General features: G+C 36.9%; 1 protein-coding gene across 2 annotated transcripts in view; it reads right to left on the reverse strand.

Annotated features, from left to right (window-relative positions):
- Nucleotides 1-2,749: 2,749 nt before the first annotated feature.
- The window catches only part of pign (phosphatidylinositol glycan anchor biosynthesis, class N), a 43,045-nt gene continuing 26,000 nt past the window's right edge, over nucleotides 2,750-19,794 (reverse strand). For both annotated transcript variants that reach the window (XM_066721813.1, XM_066721805.1), the window contains 9 exons: nucleotides 18,553-18,655; nucleotides 15,908-16,010; nucleotides 15,566-15,652; nucleotides 9,445-9,500; nucleotides 9,260-9,335; nucleotides 7,541-7,614; nucleotides 7,227-7,269; nucleotides 4,542-4,594; nucleotides 2,750-4,151 (listed from right to left, as the gene is read on the reverse strand). In XM_066721813.1, the coding sequence (XP_066577910.1) occupies nucleotides 4,028-4,151; nucleotides 4,542-4,594; nucleotides 7,227-7,269; nucleotides 7,541-7,614; nucleotides 9,260-9,335; nucleotides 9,445-9,500; nucleotides 15,566-15,652; nucleotides 15,908-16,010; nucleotides 18,553-18,655 (719 nt within the window). In that variant the 3' untranslated portion in view covers nucleotides 2,750-4,027. The remainder of the gene's footprint in view (nucleotides 4,152-4,541; nucleotides 4,595-7,226; nucleotides 7,270-7,540; nucleotides 7,615-9,259; nucleotides 9,336-9,444; nucleotides 9,501-15,565; nucleotides 15,653-15,907; nucleotides 16,011-18,552; nucleotides 18,656-19,794) is intronic.

Below are 19,794 nucleotides of genomic sequence, written 5' to 3' on the forward strand. Positions count from 1 at the left end.
ATTTTCAAAAATAAATTAAATTCACAAAGTAAAATCAAATAATGAGTTAATAATGTGTTTTCAATATAGTACAGGGTGAATTGAATTTTCAAATGACTGTTTTTTTGCATTTTCCATACTGTCCCAACTTTTTCGGAATTGGGGTTGTATGTCGCCATTATGAGACCAAACACAAAGCCAAATATGGTGACCTAAGTCATGAAGAGAAGCGCCAAAAAGCAGGCGAATTAAAAAAAGCCCTTGAATTACAACAGAATATGTTCACAGTGGCCAAAAGACAGAGAGGTGCTACTGTAAAAGCGAGTTTTATCGCATGCTACAAAACAGTGAAATCGTTCAGGTCTTTTTTGGAGGGTGCTTTTTTAAAGCAGTGCATGGTAAAAGTCTGTGAGGTATTCTGTCCGGAGAAGAAACAAGAATTTGAGAACATCAGTCTGTCCAGAAATACTGTGGCAAAGAAAGCCAATGAGCTAGCTAGTACATTAATGACACAGCCCAGCTGACAATTTTTATCCGGGGAGTAAACCCAGATCTATTGGTCACTGAGGAGCTGTTGGACATTGCACCCATGTATGGCACAACCACAGGGAAGGACATTTTTCATCAAGCGGAGAGGTGCATGAATAAAATGCATTTGCCATGGAACAAATTAGTGGGGCTTACAACAGGCAATGTGCGGCGAGAGAAGTGGGTTAGTCGGGTTTGTGAAACAAAAGTGGCTTTAGGAGAATTGCCCTGAGTCGCTAACAACATACCATTGTATTATTCATCAAGAGTCTCTTTGTGGCAAAGTGCTTAAAATGGATCACCTACCTTCAGTCCCTCTTCTCCCCAGACATCCCCTCCAGACCACTGCGCTCCTCCAGTGCCAGAAGACTAACTCTGCCTCCTCTCCGTTCCCCTTCCTCCAGAGCCGCTCCTTCTCATCCCTGGCCCCTAAATGGTGGAACGACCTTCCCACCGAAGTCAAAACAGCAGAATCCTTGACCTCCTTCCGGCGCTTACTCAAGACACATCTTTTCAGACAGTACTTGTAATATTAGTCCTTTATTCTCTTGCAAGATAGCACTTCACAACATTTTACCATACTTCTTGTGTTACTAATACTTGTATTATTGATTGTTTTCCTCCTTGCTCCCTTTCCCGTAGCCCTTGACTGTGACCCTTGATGGCACTTAGCTTTTACTTTCCAGCATGTATGACCTCACTTACTGTACTTACCTGTGTATCTGGAAGTTCTAAAATGTATTACATTTTTAATTGCTTTGTTTAATGTAAATTTGAATTTGTGATGTTTGATGCCTTGTATGTAACTGTATTGTTGCACTTTGTTTTGCACTTATGTTGTAAGTTGCCCTGGATAAGGGCGTCTGCCAAGAAATAAAAATAATAATAATTAAATAATTAAACACCATGGAAAATGTACAACAAGAACAGTACTAAAAGACAACAGAAACAGAAGACAACACAACTCAACATCTTTGCAACATGCATCCTTTGTTGTAAAGTCCCAAGTAAACTACAGTTAATGCACTATAATGGTTTATAGTTGTTTGATTTTAATTAAACACTATTTAGCCTATTTGGTTGAGGGAGTTTTTTTGGGGGGTTTCTTGGCCCGCGGGTGAGACACAGAATTACAATTTGGCCCTTGATCAAATTGAGTTTGACACCCCTGTTCTAGAGTGAACTCTTACCACTTGCAGAACAGTCCTGTAATAACCCATACTTGCAATTGCAATGTTATTGAAACTTGTCTCTTTTAAAGGGCTGTATGTATATGAACTGCACTTTGGTAATTGAAAGCATTAACATCTGTACTATCATTTAATGGCTTTACATTTTTGCAAATTGAATGTGAAATTGTTGAAAGCTCTGATTATGGTACAACATCTATTTTTCATAGAACTAATTGATAATGTAAAGTTTTAAAGCAGTGTTGCATTAACCACATAACTGAAGTAAATACAGTAAGTCTGGGGTTTAGACTTCATTTGATGGTTTAATTTAGTCCTCTATATATCAGAAACTTCTATGGGACAGCCGTGAGCATTTGGAGATCGTTGGCATTGGTAACATTTAACATTTTAGTCCACAATTGGAGATTATGTTTGTTGCAAATGGGAATTAATAGCACACTAACTGAGGAGTAACTACAAGATCACCCACAGCTAGTCACATCCTTTTGGTTTGTTGCAATTGACCCAGAAGCACTACAGCACTTTCTTTGTTTTGTTGTAAATTAGCATCCACAATAGTTCCTCACACAAGGACCCTGTCAGTTGTTTATCCAACCTACTTCACACGTATTAGATTGTGGTATGAAATTAGATGTATTTGCATATATTGGTATGGATTTTTAAAGTAAATTATAACAGCATATCAATGGCAGCAAATTAATAAGAGATGTGAGGAAAACTGTAGAAATATATTGCTGAAAATGCTTCACACTGCAGTTCAAGTTAACAGAAAATATGTAACTATAATTATAATCGTGTTGCACTGATAAAGTTAAGAATCAGTGTGAAGAAAAAACAGGAGCAACATTTCCAGACCAACTTTTCTACACTTACTGTACTTGCATGTAATATTAATGTATTTATTATCTGCCAAATGGGCCATTGTGACGAGGATTAAAAGTAACATTTACTGAGGAACAATGGAAAGAATTTTCTGACTCATTGTACAAAAAATGATTAATTAAAAAACAAACAGAAAATGTAGAACAAACATAAAGCAGTAATCAATACACGTGATCAACTTTTATTTGCATTTCATACATGTCAATTAAAGCAAGTCAATATCATGTCAAACCTTTAATTAAAACTCATAGACCACCCACTTATTGTTAGAACAGTAAACATGTTACATTGTATTTGGTTTGTAACAAATCATAAAACTAATGAATACACTTATAATGATGTATTTGAAAACAAAATCCCTTTAAGATAGCTGCCTCTTGTGTTCACAGGTGACTTTTCATGTTCCCAAAATACTTCTGCCTTGACTATAATTACTTCTCTTCAGTTCCACACTGTATTGGGTCTATATATTATGTTCGTATGGGAAAAAATCATATTAAAAAAGGAACTAAAACAATAACTTCCTCTTGTCTGTTGAAAGTATAACACAAACTTTAAATATCCTCCGTTATCTGGAAAATTGATAAACTGAAGAATGTGTGTATTGTAATACATTAACATCTTATGTAACAAAAATACAATTTCTTGCATAAAAACCTAAAATGTTATCTTAAGAAGCACATGATATGTTATACATTTACTACCACTGTAGGACAAAAGCTGGAATATTCTGCGGTCAATTTGAATGCCTGTCAATAGCAATATAATACTGAATGTATGGGGCTGTCACTGCAGTACTGCATTAATAAATAAAAAAGAAAGACACATATTGTAATTCTGCTCAAATAGGTGGTGTATCAGTTCTGCTGTATTATTACACTGATGGGATAGATGGTTAAAAGGCAGATGGAGAGAGAGTTAAAGAAACAAGGAAATGGACAGATTGAGAGAAACTACCACAATGAATATGTAATTAAAAGTGTTTGTGTTCCTGCCCTGCCCAGTTTACAGGACAGTGCATGCTTTTATTATGATGTGAGATGGCATCCTCACCTAATTCTCCACCTTATTTGTGAAGAAAAATTCATAATGCTTGAAGGAGAAAAAAATAGTTTTGAAGAAAGAAATACAATCCTTAGCCACAGTCCTTCTAAATACCATTTAACACAAATAAATAGTGCAAGTGAATGTAGTCCTACAGAAATGTATTTGTAAAGAAAGTGAGTAGTTTTGACTGTAAAGAAGAGACAGTATGACATTGGGATATTTAAAATAATATTTTAAAAGACTTCCAGAAAGACATGAGCCCACCTGGAATAATATAATGTATAATTCAATAGTTTCATAATTAGCATCTTATGCCATATAAAACAATGTACACATATCAGATATGTCTGCTGTTTTGAATGAACTGCAGCTTTTGTGTCAGCACAGTTATATCCACACTATGTGAAGTGCAGTTTATTTTTTCTACCCAAATGGATTCTCTTAGACGTCACCACTTGTGCCAGGACACTCAGAAACATCAGGAAGATCGTCATGGACATCACAATAACATAATGGCTGATGCTGCAATAATCAAATATAATACCATATTTCATTACAAATAGCATGGAAAACAATTTTGCAAGACATATGCATCTTCCATATATGGCAAAGCTGTACATTCCTGAAGTGAAATATATTTTTTAAATGTCAACAGTATTATTTTGATTACCCTTTTAGCAAATGAGAGTATATATTAAGTGATTTTTTTATTTTTATTTTTAAGATAAAGGGAAATCAAAGTTTTATGGTGGTACAGTTTTAAATGCATGAACTTCATATAATTCATTCTCATACCAAATACATAGTAAGGTCTAACATTCAAACACTAACAGATACTATGACTGTGTTCTGAAAACACAATGAGACAAAGCAGCATAATATGACTTTTTAAAGGATATAAAAACTGCTTACCTAGTTCCAATATCTAACCAGCTTCCATAATCTTTAACCAAGAAAAAGAAGTGCTGTGAAATAAAAAAAAAATATATAATGAAGTAAGCAAGGCTGACATTGTGTATTTTGCAGGAAATTTAAATCGAAACATTTAATAATGTGATAAATCAACAAACTCAGAAAAGCAGTAGCTGCAAAATAGGAACACCAGTGCAGCACTTAAACCACATATTTAAACAAACAGTATGTTTACCCCACAAGTCTTGTTCAAAAGGAAGGACTTTGTATTTATCAAACAAAAAAACATGAAGGGCAGGGTATGTTATTTGAATTGGTTAGTCCTTGTGTGTGCATCAATCAACTAATTTTCTCTTTCCAAATTAGCGTGGAGTAATGCGTGTAAAGATACAGATATTAGTACATGCACACTTCAGTCTTATTACGCATTGTAGCGAGAGACGCATGGAAGATGCAGAGTGCTCTCTTTTCAAGTTAAACAATTGCCTAAATCAGCAATACAAATTATATTGTACAATTAATTTGTATTAAAAAAAGCATTGTTAACAAGCTATAAGCTATTAAGTTGGGTGTTGCGTTAATAAATGACAGCAGTTCACATTGTTATAATATTTGTCGACCTGCTCTGTGTTGAAGAGAAACCCAATGTCCAAAAGCATAAATAATAACACGATACTAGTAATCAGCGAGTACCATTCTTGTAAAAACAATGCTTTGTTTCATGACCAGGTAACTCAATAATTACACAACTGATTTTCAGTTAAGCTTAAAGTGGAAACATAGGGTGATGGGGCCATCAAACATGCATAAAATTTTATTTTTTAACAGAAAAATGTTTGAGAGAAAGAGAGATAAGGATGTGGACAAATTATTCTTATGATTCACAATTAAAACAAAGGCTTTCAAACAATTCACAAATGGTCTTCGTTATGTGAAAATTGGTTTGAAAACACTAGCTGTCGTGGTTGGGGAGATACAACTTCATTAATGTCAGGCAGCGCGAGTCGAATATCAAATTAATATCAAACATCAAGCAAACTTTACAGCCCTACCTCATCATGTAACATTTCTGAAATTGTTGAGTATTTGGAGCATCAGCACTTGTGTGTTCTATTACAGGCTCAAAATGGCCAGAAACTTGTCAGTCTATTCTTGTTCTGAGAAATGAAGGCTATTTCATGCAAGAAACTGCCAAGAAACTGAAGATCTCGTACAACGCCGTGTACTACTTCCTTCACAGAACAGCACAAACTGGCTCTAACCAGAATAGAAAGAGGAGTGGGAGGCCCCGGTACACAACTGAGCAAGAGGACAAATACATTAGAGTGTCTAGTTTGAGAAACAGACACCTCACAGGTCCGCAGCTTCATTAAATAGTACCGCAAAACACCAGTCTCAACGTCAACAGTGAAGAGGCGACTCCGTGATGCTGGCCTTCTAGGCAGAGTTGCAAAGAAAAAGCCATATCTCAGACTGGCCAATAAAAATAAAGGATTAAGATGGGCAAAAGAACAATTGCGGGTGTTTTATTTGGCATGACTTTGAAAAAAAACTATTTTATGTTGTTTGTTATTGTACATTTTTTGTTACATTCAAATGGATGCGCGGCAGTCAACAGATAATTACGACACTAATTGTGTCTGAGCCTGTCATACTATGTGTCCTTGGGCACAGACTCTCACAAGAGACAATAGAGAGCTGAAGTGGTGTCGTCACTTTGTAGGTGCTAGCGTATGCAAATTAACTTCCGGTTCCTAACGCAAAATCCCATTCATTTTTCCCAACAGAGATTCAGAAAAATCACTCAAATAAGGTCTACATTCAACACAGTCTTAGGCCATCTTATACATTGTGGAAGTTACCCTCTTTCAATACATTCAGCCATTATAGGTCTTGAAGCACAAACTGACCGACAGCAAGGAAAAGCTAACAAAATGCTAACTTTTAGAAGAACGGGACCACAGCACAGGCGCATGCCTGTGACGTCTCCTCCACTAGCTAACGCGTCCTCGTTGTCCCAAGCATGATCACCTATCTAGCTAAGCAGCAACTTTCTACATTCTAGAACAATCAGGTAGTGTTTATTTCAGTAGTTAGATAGCCAGTTATCTCTAAATGGAGTCATAAAATGCTGAAGTTGCTTAAAATATGCATATTATATATTTCTACTATTGCACATTATGTTGGTGATATATGGACAATAAAAATGTTTTTGATAATCTGCTGTGTTATGTATTATATTACTTAAAGTATAAAGATCATAATTGGTAATTAAATACAAAAGAGACTTGAAGACTCGAAGCTCAAAATTTAAGACTTGAGACTTTACTTGACTTGTAGCTCAATGACTTGGGACTTGCATAATACTGACTTGGGACTTACTTGGACTTGAAACAAAAAGACTTGGGACTTACTTAGACTTGCAAAATAATGACTTGTTGGCACCTCTGTATAGTATTCTCCCCCAACCCCCATTGAACCGTGTTGCTAGAGGCCAGAATTGCAACACCTTCACATTTATAGTTAAATCATCTGCATCCTTTAACCCCTTTGTGTGTACTGCTTTACTTCTGACACGTATGTGTGCCTAATTTAAATATAATTATTCTCCTGCTAAAGTATACGTCACATTATTGTATTTCTTTATTTTTAAGGACATTATCATTTATATTGCCTCACACTTACCAATGCCATAATGTCTGAGATGACAAGCACAATAAGGAACAGGCTGAAAAAATACAAAAACAAATTAAATTGTTAAAATATATATGGCATTATCTGAACGTGGAAAATACTTCAATTGGCGTCGTTCTAGTATTGCTTAGGCCTTCTTGCATTAAGTGTAACCTTATGTAGAATTAAAGCAAGGTTTTCACTTCTGATTCATGTGTAGAATACATACGGTTTTAGTTCTGCCAGTCCTTTTACATTCCCATTTTAAGATGGAAAACAATATGCATTTTACAACACAAGAAAATTTCAGATATCATCCAGAGTACCTTTTTGAAGAAAGCTGGGTCGCCACTTGAATGGTTTCAAATGTGCACATCACAATCACAAATGGTATTAAAATCTGTAGAGAAAGCAACAAATATATATAGCACAAAGATAATTAAGTTACACATTGGAAATGTAATACAGATTCTAATAAGAAGATAGTTACTTTGAAAATGTGTATAGGTATGAATTACTTTTTTTCTCTTTACATCATACTTATATTTGCTAGATAAGAAAAAAAAAAAAATTGCTGATCTTATAGGGAGTCAACTTGAATCAAAGACCCTAACTGTAAAAGACCCTAGGACAGAAACTTAAATAACTAACATAAGTAACTCAACATATTGACATGTAATCACTTCAAAAGATAGGCCCTCTTTAAAGGCATTAACCTTATTTTGAATACTAATGATATTTTAGTTTGAATATATATATATATATATATATATAAACCAGCCATGTAGTTTAAATTGGCTAATTTATTCATGCTCAGACGTATAGAATTAATAAATAAATACATACACACACAGACGTATGTATGTATATCAGTTGATATGAGTTAAATTTATCCCTAGACACTAAAAACAAGTTTCCCAGCTTTATTATGTGAAAACACTATGTGTCACTGTGCTTGACTCGCAAATGCGTTCCTCCTTATCAACTTCACCATCAACCACTTCTTCATTCTTCCCCTCTGCTCTGTCTTTCAACTAGGTTACCCTTGAGATGTGAGTGCATAAAAAGTTTTTCATTGTTGCCTCAGTGTCTTTGTAAGTCAAGTGGGGAAACATTTTAAACAAATAAGCAAGGCTTGTGAATGTAATACACTGTCATGAGGCACATTTGATCAGGATCAGAAATTGCAGGGTAAACGCTTGGCGATTGGATCAAATGCACCTCTCAGGGAGATGGTACAGATCCAGATCAGATGCCTCAGTAGCATGCACTTCGGCGGCGGCCGTTTCAGAGACGGGGCAGACAAACAGCCTTTATATCAGTGAAGCAGATAAGAGAACACCTCCCTACTTCCCTTATTACAAATAAAATATTGTTAAAATGAACACTAAATGGCTTGTTACTTTATCTTAGCAAACAATATAGAATTGTATTTTAATGTACAATGCTTCGGCTGCGAAAAGTAACTTATTTTATGTTTGCAAAAAAATGTTGTATATGTGTTTAAAATGCTTCGGTTGCGAAAAATATGCAAGTGCGTTGGTTTTACTTGTTAGAATAATTTGAAATGACCTATTGATTGATATAGCCATGTTCTATTGTATGAAGTGGTGGTTTGGGCTCTGGACTCTGGAGTGGAGGGTTGTGGGATTAATCCCAGGTGGGGGGGGCACTGCTGTTGTACCCTTGAGCAACACTTTACTTAGATTGTTCCAGTAAATGCCCAGCTGTATAAATGGGTAAAATGTAAAGAATGTGATATATTGTAACAATTGTACCCTGGATAAGGGTGTCTGCTAAGAAAATGAGTAATAATAATAATAATGTAATATATGCATATAATGAAGTTTGGTCTTGTGTGCTAGTGTGCATCCGAGGGCCCCTGTGGCGGCTAAAAGTTGATCCTGATCAAATGGCAGTGTAAACGCAACAACACTGATCGTGATGAAAAGTTCCGATGCATTTCAGTGTAAATGCGTCTAATGAATATATATGATTTAACATAGTTTTGTAAAACAAGAAAAATATAATTAAAATCACACTACCTTCCACATCATCAATGCTCCCATAACAAAGGGGTTAAATACTGTAAGAAAGCAGTACACTGAAGCAGGATCAAAACTACAAAGGGAAAAGGGGAAATATTAGTCATATACGCTTATCCTGTTTTCCCATGACCCAATGCATTTGCTAACATACAAAATTAGAAGAGAAAAGTCTCACAAATTACCTGTTGATAGAAGCTATATTCCCAGTGCCAAAGAATGCTGTTACTATGAAGAAAACCTTGGGAGAAAGTTAAGGAAAACTTTGTTCATTCTAATAAAACAGTGATTCAAATCTACAGCCAAGGAAATCAATTTTCCTTTAATTCTTTATAAAGACTTTAGAGGCAGAAGGGCAATTAAGAATGCAAGTATTGTAATATATAATAATTGATAATCCATGTGAATACAAGTAATTACAACAACAATACTACTACAACTACTATTAATACTAATGTATTAATAAGGACTACTCCCCAGTGATGATTATAGAAGTAATTTAGGTGAAATAGCAAAGTTTCTTCACTATCAGTTATGAGTTTTTTCTTTCCTTTTATTTTAGCATCGTTATGCTCAGAGCAGCAGCCTTGAAATGATACTCCTCCTTTTTATGCAAAACATTGACAATATAACCCCACAAAAATAGAGACCAAGTTCCTGTTAAGTAGTCTGTCCTTCTCAAGAATCAAAAACATTATTTATAGCGCCGAAATACAGGGAACACAGATGCATTCATTAATAGGTCTTCCTTACAAAAAGTTATACAACAAAAGTAACATATAATTTCATTGTCCAACACAGCTATATTACTGTATTACTGCTTCGTTCCTGCCTTCTCTTACTGCTCTGACCTTCATAACCCACAAATGCATGAATCAAAGAGAGCAAGTTAACTTTTAACTTTCATGCTTGTGTCATTTGTAGGATCAACAACTGTAATGCTGACATTTAAAATTAAAAAACACAGACTTTGGATCAAAACTGAAATGCAAAATAGTGCTGAACCTTTTTCCAGTTAATCAACATCATGCAGTTAGAGTTATACACCTCATCTAGAATCACAGCTTGATATTACATTACTTTTGTCTGGTACCAATATTATATCACTGTACACTACAGCTAATGCTGATCAGCTCGGAGTTGTTAAAAGAAGACTGTGCACTTCAATGTGTTTTCGGCATACATACCAGATGTGTGAAATCCGGGGGAAGTTTGTGTCAAATTTTAAAACTTTGCTAAACATGTTTCAGTAGTCCAGACAACCCCCTATACAAGCAGGTGGAAGAGAGTTTTGATTAAGTCCTGGAGTTAAATTGGCCTTTACATGCTTGTCTGAGGGAACGGTGCCAAGGGGCAGCTGCAATGTAAAGCAGTTGGACTCTCACATCAGCTGCACTGCAGGGGCATTTTTTACTCTTTTCAGCAGCAGGCGGAAGGATGTTGTTCTAAATGTTTTAAGCAAGAGGAACATGGCTGGGATGCTAAATGAAGCTACAGACACAGAGGAAAGGAAACTGATTACGTGGTATTTAGGATAATGTCTGTACGTGAGGGTGCATCTGATTGATTATCAGAGATTAGGAGGTTGTGCTCCACCCAAACTTTAATGTAGAACTCCATTAATGTATTGACTGGAATTATCTATCTTTGCTTTCTGGCATTTCATGCTTAGTTGTCTTTTACTAATGCTGTTTAATATGTATATAATTTTATTTAAAACATTTGATTATTTTAAATATGAATATAACTTTAGTTTTTTAGTGCACTCTAATTTCAATGTAATGATCCACCATGGGACTGGGGTAAATGCTTGTTATTTCAGGGGGTTCACTATTATCGATGTATAGCCATCTAGAGCAGTTAAATGATTTTGTGAGCAAACTGAAAAACTGCCGAAAAAAAAAGCAAAAAGTTTTTTTAGCTTCACCTTAAATAATCATACAGCCAGCTGATATCAATTAATATTAGTTTATCAACATCAGAACAATAACAGTTACCCGACTTCTATACTTGTATTCCAATTGTTAGCAATATAGGCAAGTATCCTGCTTATAAGTTGTCCTCAGCTTCACTTTATAAAACCACGCACCCAAATGCTATATACAGACATGCTCAAATTTGTTGGTACCCCTCCACAAAAAATGAAGAATGCACAATTTCCTCTGAAATAACATGAAACTGACAAAAGTCATTGGCATCTACCATTGTTTATTCCATATTTAATAGAAATCAGACTTTGCTTTTGATTTTGTTTCTCAACATAATATTGTAAATAATAAAACAAATGAAAATTACATGGACAAAAACAATGGGACCCTCAACCTAATATTTTATTTGCACAACCTTTAGAGTCAATCACTGCAATCAAACACTTTCTGTAGCTCTCAGTGAGACTTCTGCACCTGTTACAGGTAGTTTGGCCCACTCTTCCTGAGCAAACTGCTCCAGCTGTCTCAGGTTTGATGGGTGCTTCTCCAGACTGCAAGTTTCAGCTCTTTCCATAGATGTTCAATAGGATGCAGATCAGGACTCATAGAAGGCCACTTCAGAACAGTCCAATGTTTTGTTCTTATCCATTCTTGGGTGCTTTTAGCTGTGCGTTTTGGGTCATTATCCTGTTGGAGGACCCATGACCTATGACTGAGACAGAGCTTTCTGACACTGGGCAGTACGTTTCACTCCAGAATGTCTTGATAGTCTTGAGATTTCATTGTGCCCTGCACAGATTCAAGACACCCTGTGCCAGACGCAGCAAAGCAGCCTGAAAACATAACCGAGCCTCCTCCATGTTTCACTGTAGGTATGGCGTTCTTTTCTTTGAAAGCTGGGTCTTCTTCCATGGTGGCCACTTTCACTCAAAAAGCGACGGATGGTGTGATCAGAAACTGACGTACCTTCACCTTGGAATTCAGCTTGTATATCTTTGGCAATTATCCTGGGTTCTTTTTCTGCCATTCACACTATCATTCTGTTCAATCTGGGGTCGATTTTTCTCTTGCAGCCGCGCCCAGGGAGGTTGGCTAGAGTTCCATGGACCTTGAACTTCTTAATAATATTTGCAACTGTTGTCACAGGAACATCAAGCTGCTTGGAGATGGTCTTATTTTCTTTCTGATCTCCTCAGACAACTCTGTCCTTTGCTTTCTCTGGTCCATGTTCAGTGTGGTGCACACAAGGATACCAAACAGCACAGTGACTACTTTCCTCCATTGAAATAGGCTGAATGACTGATTACAAGATTGGAGACATGTGATACTAATTAAAGAAACTAATTCATTTGGAATATCACTATACTCCAGTTATTCAATATCTTTTCTAAGGGGTACCGACAAATGTGTCCAGGCCATTTTATAATATCTTTGTAGAATGAGCAATAATTCATCTCTTTTCACAGCTTCTTTGCTTTATTCTATGACATACCAAAGGCATGCAAGTATACATGATGTAACAGCTTTTAATTTCATCACTTTCAGGAGGAATTAAGCATTATTTCAATGAGCTGTAAGGGTACAAACTAATTTGAGCACATCTGTATATTTATACTAGCTTAGCAATACCAGGAAATAACACAACAGTCAATAACCATCACCTTACCTTTATACATTTTCCAAGCTAATTATGTAACAGGGGGATATCGTGTTCTTAGCTTTAGCTTAGTCATACAGCCAAATGATATCCGTTAATTCTAGATTAAAATGGTAATGTCTTCATACATTGCCAAGAAGACTATATATATTTTATGGGGGGTGAACAGGAACACATATATATTTATATATATATATATATATATATATATACATATATACACATATATATATACACACACTCACCTAAAGGATTAATAGGGACACCATACTAATACTGTGTTTGACCCCCTTTTGCCTTCAGAACTGCCTTAATTCTACGTGGCATTGATTCAACAAGGTGCTGAAAGCATTCTTTAGAAATGTTGGCCCATATTGATAGGATAGCATCTTGCAGTTGATGGAGATTTGTGGGATGCACATCCAGGGCACGAAGCTCCCGTTCCACCACATCCCAAAGATGCTCTATTGGGTTGAGATCTGGTGACTGTGGGGGCCAGTTTAGTACAGTGAACTCATTGTCATGTTCAAGAAACCAATTTGAAATGATTCGACCTTTGTGACATGGTGCATTATCCTGCTGGAAGTAGCCATCAGAGGATGGGTACATGGTGGTCATAAAGGGATGGACATGGTCAGAAACAATGCTCAGGTAGGCCGTGGCATTTAAACGATGCCCAATTGGCACTAAGGGGCCTAAAGTGTGCCAAGAAAACATCCCCCACACCATTACACCACCACCACCACCACCAGCCTGCACAGTGGTAACAAGGCATGATGGATCCATGTTCTCATTCTGTTTACGCCAAATTCTGACTCTACCATCTGAATGTCTCAACAGAAATCGAGACTCATCAGACCAGGCAACATTTTTCCAGTCTTCAACTGTCCAATTTTGGTGAGCTTGTGCAAATTGTAGCCTCTTTTTCCTATTTGTAGTGGAGATGAGTGGTACCCGGTGGGGTCTTCTGCTGTTGTAGCCCATCCGCCTCAAGGTTGTACGTGTTGTGGCTTCACAAATGCTTTGCTGCATACCTCGGTTGTAACGAGTGGTTATTTCAGTCAAAGTTGCTCTTCTATCAGCTTGAATCAGTCGGCCCATTCTCCTCTGACCTCTAGCATCAACAAGGCATTTTCGCCCACAGGACTGCCGCATACTGGATGTTTTTCCCTTTTCACACCATTCTTTGTAAACCCTAGAAATGGTTGTGCGTGAAAATCCCAGTAACTGAGCAGATTGTGAAATACTCAGACCGGCCCGTCTGGCACCAACAACCATGCCACGCTCAAAATTGCTTAAATCACCTTTCTTTCCCATTCAGACATTCAGTTTGGAGTTCAGGAGATTGTCTTGACCAGGACCACACCCCTAAATGCATTGAAGCAACTGCCATGTGATTGGTTGGTTAGATAATTGCATTAATGAGAAATTGAACAGGTGTTCCTAATAATCCTTTAGGTGAGTGTATATATATATATATATATATATATATACACACACACACACACACACACGTTTGATATTTATACAATGAAACCAACATTATATATAGATACAAATTTTATATATATATATATATATATATATATATATATATATATATATATATATATATATATATATACACACACACAGTTAAATTTAGTATGGATTAAAGTTGAATATACATTGAAACTTGATATTTATACAGTTAAACATATGTATATATTATAAACACGTTGGAGTTGTGTATGTATTGTGATGCTGTGCCAGGCACCATGCCGAAGGACTGGCTCATGAGGCTCCGGCACTCCCCGAACCCAGGTGACCCGGAGCCCAATTACCTGCTCGCCTCCTCGATAAAACGGGGACGTATCGTACTTCCTGTGTAGAGAGGCAGGAGGAGAGCTGAAGAGTGAGTTTTTGGTTTGAATATTAAACAAGACAAATTGCTTAGATAATGTGACTTTGCTTTTCGGATTACAGATAGGACTGATTTATTTTGTTTTGCGCACCGAGCACTGAAACTAAACACACCCATATCCCAGCCTTGGTGTCTTTAATAATGCCTCAGAGCCCTGGCAGTGCTGGATCGACTGCCCACACTGTCACAGTATATATGTGTGTATGTATATGTTTGAGACACTAAATTAATTGAATGTTGATAGTATGCAGTGTTCATATCTAGGTGTTTAAATACTGCACTCTATGGTAAAAGAAACCATTTAAGGAGAAGGAAAGAAAACACATGCTAAACAGAATCACATGAGCTTTCTCTCCCAAAACATATCCAGCACTGATTGCTTCAGGTTTTTCCTCATTGCATGTTTCAAACCACCTGTCTGCACTTGCTGCCTCAATATCAGGTTTCCAGAGAAGGGAAGGGAGGCAACTATCCATATCACAACACATTCTACATTGATTCACCTGGTTCAGATTAGCTAGACATTGTCTATATTAAATGTTTTTCTTTACAAATAAATAATAATCTATTCAGAAAGTTCCAGTGGTCTTCAAAAATGTAACATCAGGGAAATTTAAGCTTATATTGAATGGATTCAGTAAGATTAAAAAAGATGAATGGATGGCAAATGTAAATAGCAGCTGAGCAGTTTACAGATTTGCTTTTTGTTTAACTTTTTTCAGCATGGTAGACAATTTTCAAATGAGGTGTACAGAGCACCATCTGTTGGTTTATATTCATAAAGCAAGAATTCATGAAGAACAAGCACAAAAGGATACAAAAAAGTAAGATCTTCGTATATCGTCTAGCTTCAGTTGCCTGATCTTTGATATGTCAATGTTCTCAGAGAAGTCAATATTGGAGAGCTGTGGAAACAGAAGAAATCAGTATGGAAATCATATAAACAACATTTGACCATTTAAAAAAAAAATCTGCAATAGTTGTACCTTTACATTAGAAGGTACAGTCTCAATGATCTGTGTTTAATTTGGACTTCATCCCACTTGCTTTCTACATTTTATTTTAATATCGTTCCCTTCAAAGCACCCTTGACATTTATATTATAGTGAATTGAGTTTTGAGTCTCTGTATTTACACAGCTCTCAGTGTAAAGTGGTTACCTTTAGTCTGGTAGATGTGCCCTTAAATTGTATAGTCTCCTGCTCAATGTTAATCCACACAAACATCAGCCACGACAGCACGAGAGGGAAAAGGGCCTCATACCTGTTAAACAAAATATATATATATATATACAGTGAGGGAAAAAAGTATTTGATCCCCTGCTGATTTTGTACGTTTGCCCACTGACAAAGAAATGATCAGTCTATAATTTTAATGGTAGGTGTATTTTAACAGTGAGAGACAGAATAACAACACAAAAATCCAGAAAAACGCATTTCAAAAAAGTTATAAATTGATTTGCATGTTAATGAGGTAAATAAGTATTTGATCCCCTATCAATCAGCAAGATTTCTGGCTCCCAGGTGTCTTTTATACAGGTAACAAGCTGAGATTAGGATCACTCTCTTAAAGGGAGAGCTCCTAATCTCAACTCGTTACCTGTATAAAAGACACCTGTCCACAGAAGCAATCAATCAATCAGATTCCAAACTCTCCATCATGGACAAGACCAAAGAGCTGTCCAAGGATGTCAGGGACAAGATTGTAGACCTACACAAGGCTGCAATGGGCTACAAGACCATCGCCAAGCAGCTTGGTGAGAAGGTGACAACAGTTGGTGCGATTATTCGCAAATGGAAGAAACACAAAATAACTGTCAGTCTCCCTCGGTCTGGGGCTCCATGCAAGATCTCACCTCGTGGAGTTTCAATGATCATGAGAACGGTGAGGAATCAGCCCAGAACTACACGGGAGGATCTTGTTAATGATCTCAAGGCAGCTGGGACCATAGTCACCAAGAAAACAATTGGTAACACACTACGCCGTGAAGGACTGAAATCCTGCAGCGCCTGCAAGGCCCCCCTGCTCAAGAAAGCACATGTACAGGCCCGTCTGAAGTTTGCCAATGAACATCTGAACGATTCAGAGGAGAACTAGGTGAAAGTGTTGTGGTCAGATGAGACCAAAATCGAGCTCTTTGGCATTAACTCAACTCGCTGTGTTTGGAGGAGGAGGAATGACCCCAAGAACACCATCCCCACCGTCAAACATGGAGGTGGAAACATTATGCTTTGGGGGTGTTTTTCTGCTAAGGGGACAGGACAACTGCACCGCATCAAAGGGACGATGGACGGGGCCATGTAACGTCAAATCTTGGGTGAGAACCTCCTTCCCTCAGCCAGGGCATTGAAAATGGGTCGTGGATGGGTATTCCAGCATGACAATGACCCAAAACACACAGCCAAGGCAACAAAGGAGAGGCTCAAGAAGAAGCACATTAAGGTCCTGGAGTGGCCAAGCCAGTCTCTAGACCTTAATCCCATAGAAAATCTGTGGAGGGAGCTGAAGGTTCGAGTTGCCAAACGTCAGCCTCGAAACCTTAATGACTTGGAGAGGATCTGCAAAGAGGAGTGGGACAAAATCCCTCCTGAGATGTGTGCAAACCTGGTGGCCGACTACAAGAAACGTCTGACCTCTGTGATTGCCAACAAGGGTTTTGCCACCAAGTACTAAGTCGAAGGGGTCAAATACTTATTTCACTCATTAACATGCAAATCAATGTATAACTTTTTTGAAATGCATTTTTCTGGATTTTTTTGTTGTTATTCTGTCTCTCACTGTTAAAATACACCTACCATTAAAATTATAGGCTGATCATTTCTTTGTCAGTGGGCAAACGTACAAAAACAGCAGAGGATCAAATACTTTTTTCCCCCACTGTACATTGTCACAGATACACACCAGGGCAATTTCAGACCACAGCAGCTTGAAGATTGAGCTGAGGGAAATCATCTCTCTCCATTACGATGACAGAAATGAAAGTGGTGTAATTGTCCACAAACTAATAATCTGCGATCCAATACGGGTGTCAAAACATCATCTGCTAAAAGTTCTTCAGAGAAGCTACAATTCTAAAGTACTGTGAGATATGAAGAAATTGTTGTTTCAATGTTTCCCCATTTCCCATACCCAGGTCCATCCAAACTGTTGTCTGTTTGACACAATGTCATTTTGTTAGAAGTATTTGATTGCACTTTCTACCAGTATGCTTACAGTGATAATTATAATTGGATATTTTTTGTAATAGTGTATACAATTAATAGTATTGCTTTAATTAGTTGCTACCTGCATATTCATTTATTTTTACTTTTTCCTCAGCATTAGGATGATGTCAGAAGCTTTACCTAAGGCCATCAGCTTTAACATAGCAAATACCATGACAACCAATATACATTTACAAAGTTGCTTTTGGGTTTGCTCTCAATGTATAAATTGTATAACATAATTACCAATTATGTACAATTATTCTTGCCTGACCCTTTTAACTGTTTCTGAGGACATTTATTTCTGTCACAATAAGGCAATTTCCATGTTATCAGGGAAATAAGAGCTAATTAAAACATTATGCAAAATGAAAATCCATTTAAAACGCAAGAGATAAGCAATGCAAAAGATCATTCTATTCCCAAACTCAATCTGTAGTACTTGATTAAACATTGTATGCAGTTTAACATGCCACAATCAATCTAATAATGTAACACATTAGGAAGTTAGTATATTTATAAAAAATCTATTGATAAATCTGAAATTCCCTAGTAATAAGCAAAGGAACATCAGTGTGGTATTACTAGCAGAAGGAGGTTACCCTGTACTGAGGAGGAGGTAAGTTGATACCAGCGAAAGGAACAGGCTGAGCAGGCGCTGGAAGAGGTGAGTAGAACTCAGCAGAGGCACAACAAAAGAGGAGGCTGGAACAGAGGTCAAAGGGCATTGGTTACATAATAACCACAACACATTTCTCACCTTAAGAGCAATTTCCTCTCCAAACTAATGAAACTGTGTGAAAGACCAGAGTATAAAACCTTATTATCTCTGCACACTTGTGTGTGAAATGAGCAGGTGACATGCCAAAAAGATTTGCAGTCTTAAATGTGATGTGATGATAAAACAAAGATGGCAAGAAGCAAATAAAGTATAGTCAATGTATGCTTTTGTTGTTGCTTTTCACCCTTTAATTTGTGTCTTTAAATCAAAGTGCGTCAATGATTGATCAATAATGGAAAATTGACAGAAATACATGCTAGAAGTTAATGGATGCTCCAGTTGATATTTAAACAGTGGGATGCTTGTAAACTTTTGCATTGATTTTGGTTGGGCTGGAATCTCACATCAGCTGCACTGCAGGGGCATTTGTTATTCTTTTCAGCAGTTGGTGTCAAAGTAAAGACTTGCAGGGACAGACTGAAAAATTAAACCACTGGGTACAAAATAAATAAGTAAATTAGTGACTGACAGGTTCAGAAGTCTTCCATTTGCTATCTGCACTGAACTACATTTTTATATTCTTATTAGACCAGGTACATTTTAAATTCCTCCATTCACCGACACAGACCATAAACACCTTCCTCAATATATGAAGTGTTTGCAGTCCTTTTATAAGGCATTTACACTTCGCTTTTATGGCAATGGTCAACTGTGTGGTTAGCTACATTTGGCGTCAACATGTAACCTTTAATAAGGTTATTTATAAGAAGCGTACATCTGCTTTTAAGGCCATTTTTAACTCCAGAAATAAGCACGATGCATTGGTTCTGGCCTCCAACTCACAAATCAAAAGCATTCAATGGATGCAAGATTATGTGCGTCTACGCTGCATAATGTGAAACTAAATTATACACTAAAGTCTACTGAGCATGTGTGTGATTTGTCAGAACATGTGGTGTTGTAGGGGTTGGAAACTTGACTTGTTTGCCCCTCTTGTAAATCCAATATTACAGCATGCATGTTCTGTCATTAATGCAGATGGTGGTCAAACATAATACTGACCAACACAGAACTCGCTTTTTACTGTATTACTGAGGTGTGTACACTACCGGTCAGAAGTTTT

This window comes from Amia ocellicauda, chromosome 2 (genome assembly GCF_036373705.1).
Source record: "Amia ocellicauda isolate fAmiCal2 chromosome 2, fAmiCal2.hap1, whole genome shotgun sequence".
Classification (NCBI taxonomy): Eukaryota; Metazoa; Chordata; class Actinopteri; order Amiiformes; family Amiidae; genus Amia; species Amia ocellicauda.